A 12,406-nucleotide genomic window follows, 5' to 3' on the forward strand; every position below is an offset into this window, starting at 1 on the left:
AGCTGGTTAGGTCACTTGCCAGTTAAGTGTTTTACTCACAAATCCCAGCAATTCAAATTTATGCCTCAGCAAAATTATTATTTAATACATACGATGAACTTGTGGAGCTGCTTGGGAATGTAAGATGGTGACTATTAACTCTGAATGCTAAGGGTCTATTTATTATTTATTTAATTCAAAAAGTAAAGGAAGAAAACATCCCAAAATGCTAGCAATATTTATTTGGGGGGGGAGGGGTAGGGGTAGGGACACATATTAGGAGTGATTTTTCTCTTCCTTCCTACTGCTTTCTGAATTTCCCAAACTTTCTGTAACGGGAATGCATTACTTTTTTAGTAAATGTTTTAGTGAAATACAAGGCATGAAAGTTAAAGTTTACTTGTTAAAAAGAATAAAATAAAAGGCAAATACCTGTCCTTTTGTCGTGTAATCTGCCAAGATGTTAAGCAGCTTATAAAATACTTCGAACCAGGGGAGATAGCTGGGGGAAGAAGAGGAAACACATGGAATATTAGTACGCAGGTCAAAAACTTTAACCAGGAGCTAATTCAAGACGGTACATTTCGGTTTCTCTCTACATTGTGAAGAGCCTTCCTGTCATAGGCTGTGCTGGAAACGCAGACTGGTAAAATGCTAGTTATTTCTGAGATTTTAAAAAATTGCCTGTGTAAGGCAGAAGATTGAATGTCCATTATAAATTATTCCCATGCCTCAGAGCTAGAACAGGTTCACAGAGAAGAAATTCAAAGCAGACTCTGCAATCAGGAACCATCTCTGAATAGCCCCCCAGGCCTCACACCCACCCCTTCCAGGAAAGCTTCTGTTCAAGTTTCTCATGATTGGACACACACAGCCACACACACATACAGCACTTCCACTGCTGCCATGTGCAAGGTGTCCCAAAGGCCCCATGAGCCTGAAACCACTCATCAAACCTTCTATTACAATGCACCCTTCCCTGTACTTACTGAAGAAAGAGCTCTAACTCTGCACCCCACCCTGCCCTCCACCGGGTTCTGACCATCATGTCCCTTAACTCTGATGACAGCCTGGTCCTGACCTTACTCCACCCTCTGTGTGGCTCATACAATGGTCTTTCTAAAATGTGAATCTAAGTAGCACGTTGGATTAAATTCCTGCAGTGGTGCCCCATCACTACGGGACTTCTTAGGACAGTGTTCAAGGCTCCTCTGTCAGGTCCTTGACTGTGTCTCCGGCTGTCCTTGCCCTGCAGCCCCACATGCATATTCGTCTCATTGCAGCCACGCTCCGAGGAATGTCCAGGCATCCTCAAGCCTGCCTGAGCTTGCACTGCATACACTTGGCACTTTTCTCCCTCTGACCTTCATGATCTAGTCTAGCTGATTTCTACTCATCCTCCTAACAGTCCCCCACCCACTCCCCATCCCCGCCTCTCATGCCCTAATTCCCTTTTTTCTGTGCTGCCCTGTCACGTGCAAACTCCTGTTATAACAGTCCACACACCATGTGGCACTCAATGGCGTGTCTGTCTTCCCAGCAGACTGAGCATGACGAAGAGGAAGGATCACATCTTTCTTTACTTTGTCTTCCCAGGACCAAGCATGGAGCCTGGCAGACCCTCAGTGCTCAGTGTTGATAGAACAAACAAAACCAAACAAAGACTAACAACGAAGGTGCATTGTTGCTATAGAATTATTGTTGAAACATACCCCTACTCCCAAGAAGTTTTTTCACTTAAAATTTAAATGGCTTTGTTCTCCATAAGAAACTTTTCCAAAGCAATATCAAATACTCATGTGGGAAGGGCGTCATACCAAGCGCTTGCTGTCCTGCTCACATCTGCCCCGCTGCGCTAACAGTATCCGTTACTGATAGAGTGGAGCACTGACTCCATCCTGCCAAGCAGAGGGAAATCAGCGCCCTGGACAGATTACCAGCTGTACCGTTGAGGGTAATAAATGAAGTGAGAGGCAATAGAGAGGACAGATAAAGCGCACAGTTCTCTGTCATTAACATCTGTCTGAAGCCAGCACATGCTACTGTAAAATTTAAGTAGCTTATCACAATATACTGATAAGCAACTTAACTTTTCACTTCTATGACAGTATTATCACTTATGTTAATATGTTTCAATCAGCTCTGGCAGCTGCATATTGATTATTACAGAGCAAATGACTGCTGCCACTTTACACAGCATTTACTTTGGCAGAGTAACGTAAACATTCAAGAGGGATTAGGGAGGAGATAAGTTTCTCCCTTCCTATTCTGTTAAAATAAACCTCAGCTGAGTTAAAAGCCATTATAGAAGGAACAATAAATCCCCTCAGAAGAAAACTCCTGCCCAGATTAGAGGGCTGGTAGTAAACAAATTCAACCAAGGATTACAAATATCTTTTTTTTTTTTCCCTGAAAGAAAAAAATACCACTAGTTAAATCCAGCAGGAAGGGGACGAGGGGAAGCAAGAAGAGAAAATATTTTCTTGTAAGGAAACCATGGCTTCAAGCAAATGAGAGAAAAGCTGAAGTTATTTTAGTAAGTCCTGATCAAGTGACTTGGGACAGGCTGTCTTCTCTGATAACTTAGGACTGTGGTATACAGGAAGCAGTTTTGCCCACTAGGTTCAACTGACCAACATAGTTTGGGCCCGGAACCTCACACCTCTGCGTCCTCCCGGGCTGTGAGGATGCAGGAGGTTGACATGGTACGGCCACCCAGCCCACAGCAGACTGTGCCCAGGTTCTCACACTCAGCCTCGACCTCACCAAATCGATTCTTTTTGGCTACGCTAAGCAGAACCCTCAGCCATGGGAGGTTTTGTAGTTACCCTGGAAATCAGCCATCTCTTTCTTCCTTCAGCCTGACTGGACACAACTGTTCCCCACATGTTGTCCCCTGTGCACTGACAGATGAATATCTAGTGATGGCAGTGTTAAGGTCTTGAAACCAAAACCCAGCTGTCTTCTTCAAAGGATCCCTCTTTTCCCCTGTTGGGAGGCCAGGGTTCACAGCTGAACTTTATCCAGTGGCGTTTCCTGTACTGCTTCATTAGTGCGGACACAACAGCTTCACGCTGCCTGCAAGGGTGCAGGTGAGGATATGGAGACCCTCCACTCCATTCTGTACTTGTCTGTCAGCATGGAGTAAACACTACTTCCCAATCCAGAGACAGGAAACAAACACTCCATTACGCTGCTCCTCCCGGGACAGCTAAAGGAGTCCCAAACATCTCGGCGCCTGCTCAACTTGCTACCTTAATGCAACTGCTCGAGTTTGCAATGCAGAGCATCAACATGTGGTGGGCTCAGTCCAAGGCTGGGGCCAAAAATCCCAATCACAAAGGGTCCCTGCACTTAAGAAGGCCACGGTCCTACGTGGGAAAAAGACATATACAACAAGGAGTAATAGTTTAGGTGGGGGAGCTGGAACTCTTTCCCAAGTGTCTTATTTAGTGTAGGCTTTTGGATCAAATTATTAAATTAAAGGGAGCATTATCATGACCCAATCAGCAGAGCCTTGATGGGAAAAAGCCAAAATGGGAAAAGTCTGCTTCCCAGGCACCGGCCTTGATCCAAGCTTCTCTTGCCAAATCATGGGTCAGGTAACTTTGTCCCAGGGTCTGTCCTTACTCCCTGACCTGACAGTCAAATGAAGGGGCTTTTGTTTTGTGTGAGGCAATACAAATTCTTAAACTTGAGAACAGTTCAGGCAGCACTCAAGGATTCCTACACACATGACCTCACTAATGTGGGCTATCACAAGCCTTTGTGAGAAGTGCAGGGGCAGGTCCCAGAGATTGCACATAGAGTCAAATGGCTCACAGTCAAAATCACCTGTAAAAATGCCCTTAAGATGACTCCAATGTACAGCAGACTTGGTTTGTATAGAAACAAAGCAGATGACCCAAGTTTGGGGGACCTATTGAATGAAAACTGTCTCTGTTCAAATCTGTCAGCTTGGTGAGCTGCTTACCCTCCAGGTGAACTTAGGAACTGAGTCCAACAGAGAGTAGATAGATGACTCACTTTTCTAATCTCACTCCACTGAATGGACTTTCAGTATAATCATTCCCACACATGTATGAGTGACCTGGAATAGTGTGTATATGATGGGATTCCACTCCAGTGTCTTAAGTACTAAAATAGAAAACCATTACAAATTTTAAAAAGCTCTCCCACTTCACTTGCTAATAGTTCAGTTCAAAGCCATTAAATGAGCCCAAGCAAGGTAGAGGGGTGTGTGTGAGAGAGAGAGAGACAGAGAGACAGAGACAGAGAGAGACAGAGACAGAGAGTTGGGGTGCAATGGTGGCAGAAGTGGACCAAGTTGAGAAAGGTGACCACCTGGGAGAAGAGTAGTCGTGAGCAGGATGTCACAGCACAAGCATGGAGAGGATGATATCCCCCAGATGGAACAAACTGGCACAGAGTTTTGGAGCCCAAGTGGGGTGAGGAGGGTTCCCTGGTAAGGAAAAGTCAGGGCTCCAGGAGGATAAGGAGGGGGTCTACACAGGAGGTGGCCTGGCTTGGAGTGTCAGAACTCAAAAGGGGTAAGAAGGATGTATAAGTAGGGGAAAGGCCTGGCACTGGGTAACGAAAGCATCTATGTCAATAGAAAGAAGTTGACTAGACTAGTATTAGAGCCCAAGAGGATTAAAAAAGAGCATCTGGAAGGCAGTCCAGTGTGGGATGCCAGAGCCTAAGTGGACAGGAGGGCTTCCAGGAAGGATGGCCAGGCAGAGTCCAAGCAGTTGAGAAGGATGTCTATGGCAGGAGGAGACAGCAGTGACTGCCTTGCCTACGATGTCAGAGTTCAAATGGGGTGAGGACGGCAGCCACAGAGGAGGGGGGCTACAACAGAGGGAGATTGGTTACACACGGGGGAATAGATCAAGACTGATCAAGTAAGTAAATATATAATGAAAACCAAGCTTATTACTATTAGAGAAGAGAGTTACAAATATGGATAGGGAGAAAATAAGAATGAACCCTACCACACTGAACTGGAATTAGATGTAACTATGTGAAATCATGGAGAGAGAGAGATAAAAGAAATACAAATACAAATGTATGTATGTACATTATTACAGATATTACAGATACATACACAGATACATATATTCTCTAGCTCTAGCCACTGAAGGGCCTGGCACAGACATCCCAATTATAATAAGCACACTTAATGCCCAAATCCTGGCTTCTAAGTACCATTCTCCACTAGAAGGAACCAGGGCTCCTGGAAGAAATGTCTGATTCCAGGGCCAGGGCTGGGAAATACCTTGTGCTAGAAAAAAGGCAGTGCTCAACATATGCTTAGGACATGCCAATGGGACACAAAAGCTAGTATGGATGGGTTCCTACTGACCAAATCTGTGACATCAAATTTGAGCATCGAAACAAATAATGATAGAGATCATTTAATAATAACTAAAATAGGAAATCATGAGTCTATGCTGGAATAAATAAGCAAATTAAAAGTTTGGTAAGGATAGGATGAGGATATTCCTAGTATACTTCTTAATTACAAAGGGAAAAAGAATGGAGAATCCTGGGAGACATGTCCTCAATCAAGCAGTGGGACGAATTGAAATAGTGTACCACCTGGAAGAATGCAATGAAAAGAATGCAGAATACTATTATATTCCTGCCACAGAGTAGAACTTAATTCCTGAGGAAACATCAGATAAACCCAAACTGAAGAACCTTTTACAAATTAATAGCCTAAATGTCAAGTTCATAAAAGTCTAGGAAACATTGAGGAGTTATTTCAGAATAAGAAGACTAAAGAGACATGACAACAAAATGCAACATGTGATTCTGAACTATATCTTTAATATACACTCACACTTACACACACACACAAATGGGAGATCCAAGTATTACACGGTAGTACTCCATCAAAATTAATACTAATTTTCTGATTTTGATGATTGTAATGTAGCTATGTAAAAAAAAAAATCTTTTTTAACACATACTAAAGTATTTGAGGGTTACTGGGTATTATTTTGGCAACATCTCCCAAATGGGGCATTTGTATTATACTCACAACTTTTCTGTATGTTTGTTATTGTTTCAAAATTAAAATAAAATGGGGAGGAGAGAATCTAAAGAGTGTCTTCTTCCATAAAAACTACCATAAGCAGGGACTTCCCTGGTGGTTAAGACTCTGCACTCCCAATGCAGGGGGCCTGGGTTCGATCCCTGGTCAGGGAACTAGATCCCACATGCCACAACAAAGATCCCGCATGCTGCAAAAAAATAAAATAAAATCCCACATGCCACAAAGAAGATCCCATGTGCCACAACTAAGACCCAGCGCAGGCAAATAAATAAATAAACAGTGGACCAACTAGAGTATACAGAATAATGACATGAGTTGGGAAAATAAAAAATTTAAAACCATGGCTATAGGGAGGGGCATGCAATGGAGAGAAGAGCTGGTTGCAACTGTGAGTGGGAGTCAATATGCATCACAGAGAGAAGGTTGGGCTTCAGCTAAGTCTTGAAAGACGTTGCTCTCTGCCTAAGGGAAGAAGGTTGGAATGGGTGGGGATAAAGAGCATTAGAGGCAGGGAAAACTCATGAGCAAGGGCTTGTAGGCACAAACCACTGGTGCAGTTGGAATAGCCAGAGAGCAGGGTGTGCAGGCTGCAGGAGGACAAAGATGAGGCAGGGGGCAGAAGGGCCAGGCTCTGGAGGGGCTCTCATATGCCAAACCCACGGGCCTCCCTTTTATTCTGGAATCGGTGGGGAACCAAAGGGCCAGCTAAAGAGAGGTAACATTCTGAAGATGAGTATTTAAAGCCAGGCAGAAAGTGATGATCGCCCCCTCACCACAGCCCAGTGGGTCATCTCAGCCTTACCAGAACCACTGTCAACTTTGCTACCCTAAAAAGAAAAACTTCGATAATATGATCTAGTTATGGGCTTCCCTGGTGGCGCAGTGGTTGAGAATCCGCCTGCCAATGCAGGGGACACAGGTTTGGTCCCTGGTCTGGGAAGATCCCACATGCCAAGGAGCAACTAAGCCTGTGTGCCACAACTACTGGGCCTGCACTCTAGAGCCCGTGAGCCACAACTACTGAAGCCTGCGTGCCTAGAGCCTGTGCTCCACAACAAGAGAAGCCACCACAATGAGAAATCCACAAGGAATAGTAGCCCCCGCTCGCCACGACTAGAGAAAGCCCGTGCGCAGCAATGAAGACCCAACAAAGCCAATATATATATATATATATATATATATATATATATATATATATATATATATATGATCTAGTTATACACATAATTTGAAAAAGATCAACAAAATGCTCTGGCTGTAGTATGAAAGAGAAATGAAAAAGTACTTTATAATAAAAAGTTTAACATTTAAACACTCAGGCACCATTATATTAGAAGATATAATGAAATAGTACCTCCCTGAGGGCTTGCCGCAGATGTGCATCTACTCATGTTTGGAATGATGAGTTTAAAGCTAAGAAGAGTGACATGCAATACAGTCTTTCAATTTTTCTTTGTGATTTCCACTGTCTGAGAAGCTCTTAAAACTCCATTGCAGGTACTCTAAGAGAGGTATCCCTTCTTTTCTTACTTCCTGCCAGCAGATTTTGCCAAGATTCACTGGATGACAAAGCATCCCTTGGCTAAGGCTACTTGGCATATTACCAACCCCCACCCCCCAAATTTAAACAAGCAGAGCAACATGGGACATCGGGAGAACACAGACTTGAGTCAAATAACCTTGTATAAATCTCAGTTCTGATACTTAGTAGCTGTGACACCTCAGGGAAGCAATCTCTCAAAGACTCAGTTTCCTCTTCTACAAAAAGATACACACCATCTAACTAATGTAACTGATGTATACAGAGATACCCAACCCCGGGCCTGGAATACTCTTCCTGTCCCTCTCTGCCTAACATCCCTGGTGTCTGCTTCAGAGGTTCCTCCAGGACTCTGTATAGGAATTCATCATGCCCCGCAGTCACCAGAGCAGACAGGAAATTACAACCTGTTATAAGAGGAAGATACTCACAAATGATATGACCGCTTAAACCAGTAAGTCCCCACTTAGCCCTTCCAGTTTGACTAGCATCTATACCTACTCCTCTGTCAGTGTCTCGTTGGTCAAATGTCTACAGTAAAATGCAAATAAAGGACTTCCCTGGTGGCGCAGTGGTTAAGAATCCTCCTGCCAATGCAGGGGACACAGGTTCGAGCCCTGGCCCGGGAAGATCCCACATTCCGTGGAGCAACTAAGCCTGTGCGCCCCAACTACTGAGACTGCGCTCTAGAGCCCACGAGCCACAACTACTGAGCCTGTGTGCCACAACTATTGAAGCCTGTGTGCCTAGCGCCTGTGCTGCACAACAAGAAAAGCCACGACAGTGAGAAGCCCGTGCACCGCAACAAAGACCCAACACAGCCCAAAATATAAATAAATAATAAATAAATAAATTTATTTTTTAAAAAATGCAAATAAACATACAACCTTTGCAAAGGATGCAGGATTTCATGAAGCCCTTGTTAGAGATGCTGGACAACAGCACAGAGCTAAGGCAAAGTGACTGATAAATGAAGACCTGGCAGCATTAGACCAGGTAACAAGAGACGAAGAGAAAAATCAAGAAAAACAAGGATGGTGGCACATCAAAAGAAAATGAATTCAATATCAAAGGGTTAAGAGAGGCCTTGGGGAAATTGATGACGTCCTCAAAAACTTTTGGAAAAATAACTCCTTTTATGATTATGCTATGAAAGTCAAACATGAAGTGTTATTATGTCTGAAAACTCATACCCCCCTGACAAAAAACCCACTTGACTCATTATTCTAAGAATTAATGTGTTGTTGGAATAAAAGCTAGATTTTGTCAAAATGAATTTATTTTCAAAGTTTGTTTCATTTTTTTCTAGATAAAAATTCTAAAAACCCCCCATTTTTACTATAAAATTTTGGTCCCACTTAAATAAATGCATTTTAGTCCCAGAATATGAGGTCCTCCTGGGCTTACCCTATATGCAGACTCACCTCAGTTCTTGACTAGTATCAACTCCACAAGAGCAAGGATCATGACTGTGTATTGACTGTTTAATCTCTAATGTGTGCCTGGCACATGTTAGACATCCACTAAGTCAGAACTTCCCTTGACAGATGTAACTCATCCCTATAGTTTCTACTAAGGCCATTACCACTAGAGCCACAGAGAAACAGTCAACCAACTCTTATCGGGAGGTGGGGCTCCAAATTTAGGAGGCAGCATTTTGGTTAGAAAAATGATCCAGAACCAAAAACAATTCCTATCAATGGACTGCTGGAGTGACAAATAATTTAAAATAGAGTGAGCAAATAAATATTCAAAGTAGATCAAGAAGTACCCGCAAACTTAAGATTTCTTGCTCCTTGTCCATCCCTTCAACGCAAGTAAACCCTGCTATCTACTTTTTTTGTTTCTACTTCAAGTACTATGGGAAGATGTAATATGGGAAAATGTCAAAAACCAAGCTGATTATTGTAGTTTGGCAACTTAATTTTTCAAGCACAGGTGAACCTCTAAAACTGCTCCAGAATCCTTTAATCCGTTAGTGTATCAGGCCCCGCGTTCCCAAAGAGTCTGCTCTAAACTTATTCTTTTTCTCCCATCTCTAATCCATTTCTCCTGCTCTTCAGAAGATATTCTTCTCTCCAAACTTACTGAAGAGAAAAGCTCTAACGTGAGCTTTCCTTTCTCCCACTCCTACACCTCTCATGCCCTCCCCTTTCCCTCCCAACTGGAGATGGAAAGTGGGAAGACTCTCATCTCCAACCACACTGCCTTCTATAAGACTTATCTTCTCTCTCATTACACTCAGCCAACAAGCATTCCCATCTTTAAGCCCAACAAAACCCCCCCTTGTATGCTAGTCTACAGTTCTCAAACCACAGCCTTAGCACCAAGGTGCACACATTCCTCCCTATGAGAAAAACATACCACATCCTCCTGAGCTAACCACACTAAACTTCAATGAACATACTCTGGAATTTAAAATTGAGGTGACGTTTACAGTCCAAACATCACACATTTCCAGATCGTTCACTTTTCAAATGTTGCAGTCAATCATCCATGAAATCACATATTCCTCCGTATTTATTAAGCCTCATCCAATATATGGCTGGCACTCGGCAAGATGCATGGGGAATGAGACCCAGGACCCAGCATTTGGAAAGCTCACTGTCTCATGAAGGAAGCAGACACATTGGCAAGTACTGTCAGCAGCACTGGATCAGTGCTATGACAGAGGTTCACAGACGGAACAGAGGAGAGGTTCTGGAAAGTCTTCCCACAGGAAATGACACTTCGCTGATCAACTTTACACAGACTGCAAAGTCAGGAGACCCACTGTTCTGTCACTGGCTGTGGCCTGAACTGTGTTTCTTCTACCCCACGTGTGAAATGGGGATATACTATCTACACTCACATGGCTGTTGTTAGGGGGAAACATATGCACCCACCGCTGAGCCTGGAACAGAATAAACAATGGTTTTCCCTGATGAAATTGTACTCTTTTGCCATTAAGATTAAAAGTTGGAGGAACCTAAATAAGAAAAAAAAAACAACAACAATCCCCTTTGGGAGATCAGAGCAAGTCTCACTCAATCTGAGCATTCTGCTTTGCTCACAGTTGCTAATCTCAAATTGTAAATTTATTATGGCATCTGGGTAAGCTCAAGAATCTCTGACTTGTATCCATAATTAACAGCCCATTGTGATACCTATTACATCTATGCAGGAAAATATGTTATATGCACTGAATGAGCAGAAATATTAATTCGCATTAGGAAAAAAACCAACAAGCTCCCGTAAAACATCTGTGCTTACATAAATCTACCCAAACATACACTTGGGTTTGATTTTGGAAACAAGGCTCTTTTCTCTCTTGATGGGTATTCAATAATTGTTGCTTTTAGACAGCGGATGTGTCGTCTTCTTTTCTATGACAGTATTACTATGATTGAGGGAGATTGCTCAGGAGGAAAGCAAGGAGGCACTTTTCTGTTATCACCGGTGAAGTGTTGGTAACAGAAGATCTGTGGAGTAATGACACCTGCACTGACAATTCAGTGTAATTCTCAGATATTTTCCATTGAGCCCAGAGAGGATGAGCACATAGGCCTTTCATCATTTTCCTAAGAGAGTTTATGATGCAGCCCACTCCTGTATTCACACACCTGCAAGTTTTTTTCCCCATTCAGACCATCTTATTTTATGGTTTAAATTACTACTGTAATATAATGTAATGGGTTAGTGAGGGTCTAACCATGGCCCACCTTACAGAAGCTTTCACAGACTAAAAGAGAAACACATTGTCTCTACTGAAAATGAAAAACACAACAAAAGGAAGAAATGGCTACACAAGAAGTCCTGTCCTACTTTCAGTAGTAAACAACAAAATTAATTATCCCACTGAGACACCATTTGATATTATCCTCATTTCAGAGCTAGGAAGTGGAAGCTAATGGGGAAAAGGGGGAAATTTATCAAGCAATAGGTGCTTTGAACTATTATTCTTTACAACAACTCTATGAGATGTATCATTCCATTTTACAGATGAGAAAACTGAGTCTCAGAGAAGTGAAGTGACTTACCTAGGACAGCACAGTTACTAAAAGCACAGCTCAGACACAAAACTAGTCCAATGTGATTTCTATCCTATTCACTCCATACAACACAGTATCAGTTGTACAACCTGATCAATCAAGTATAACAGTCAATCCTGAGATTAGGATTTAAAATCCTTACCTTGCATTTCTCACTGTAATGCCCTGATAAAATGAAAGCTTGCCTCCAAAGGTCCCTCAGCTCAAAGCGTTCTGAGCAATCCAGCTTTGGCTGCCTCCCAACAGTTCAGCATGTTTTCTTACTTTGTCAGCTCCAGGGACACTAGTCATGTGTCAGCTCTTTATTGCTTTAGGAATTAGCGTACATGTTATATTCGGAAACACAAATATAAATAGCTCAATTTAAAATGTTTTAATCAAGCATGGCAAAAGAGATATTTTAAGTTTCCAGTGCTGCGTGTCAAAACCCAATGCCTCTGCTACTTTAGAGGTGTATTTTTAAGAACTTATCTAAAAAAACAATGGCCTGTGTCATAGATTCTTAAACAGACTGTTGCCTTTTTTAAAATTTAAAGCATAAAGGTTTAAATGTATGCTTATGGTGACAATTAAGGAAATGCTAGATTAGACAGGGCATCAGTTTTCCACGAATAGCACTCATTTAAGTTCATTTCCACCCCAGATCTCTGCAGATCTCTGTTATGTCATTCAATCACAAATCTCTCTATAAAAGTGTCTGGCTGTCTCTTAAAACCATTTACGCTCTATGCTTCAATGCCTTTCCTTGGCAACTTTTTCCATATGCTTAACTTCTTTCAGGAAAGCAGTTCTGTC

The 12,406-nt window shown here is 42.5% G+C and overlaps 1 protein-coding gene across 9 annotated transcripts in view; it reads right to left on the reverse strand.

Annotated features, from left to right (window-relative positions):
* Positions 1 to 12,406, reverse strand: part of DENND1A (DENN domain containing 1A) — a 537,868-nt gene that overhangs the window by 280,329 nt on the left and 245,133 nt on the right. For all 9 annotated transcript variants that reach the window (XM_007194701.2, XM_007194703.2, XM_007194700.2 and 6 more), the window contains one exon: positions 412 to 481. In XM_007194701.2, coding sequence (XP_007194763.2) covers positions 412 to 481 — 70 coding nt within the window. The remainder of the gene's footprint in view (positions 1 to 411; positions 482 to 12,406) is intronic.

This window comes from Balaenoptera acutorostrata, chromosome 6, assembly GCF_949987535.1.
Source record: "Balaenoptera acutorostrata chromosome 6, mBalAcu1.1, whole genome shotgun sequence".
Lineage (NCBI taxonomy): Eukaryota > Metazoa > Chordata > Mammalia > Artiodactyla > Balaenopteridae > Balaenoptera > Balaenoptera acutorostrata.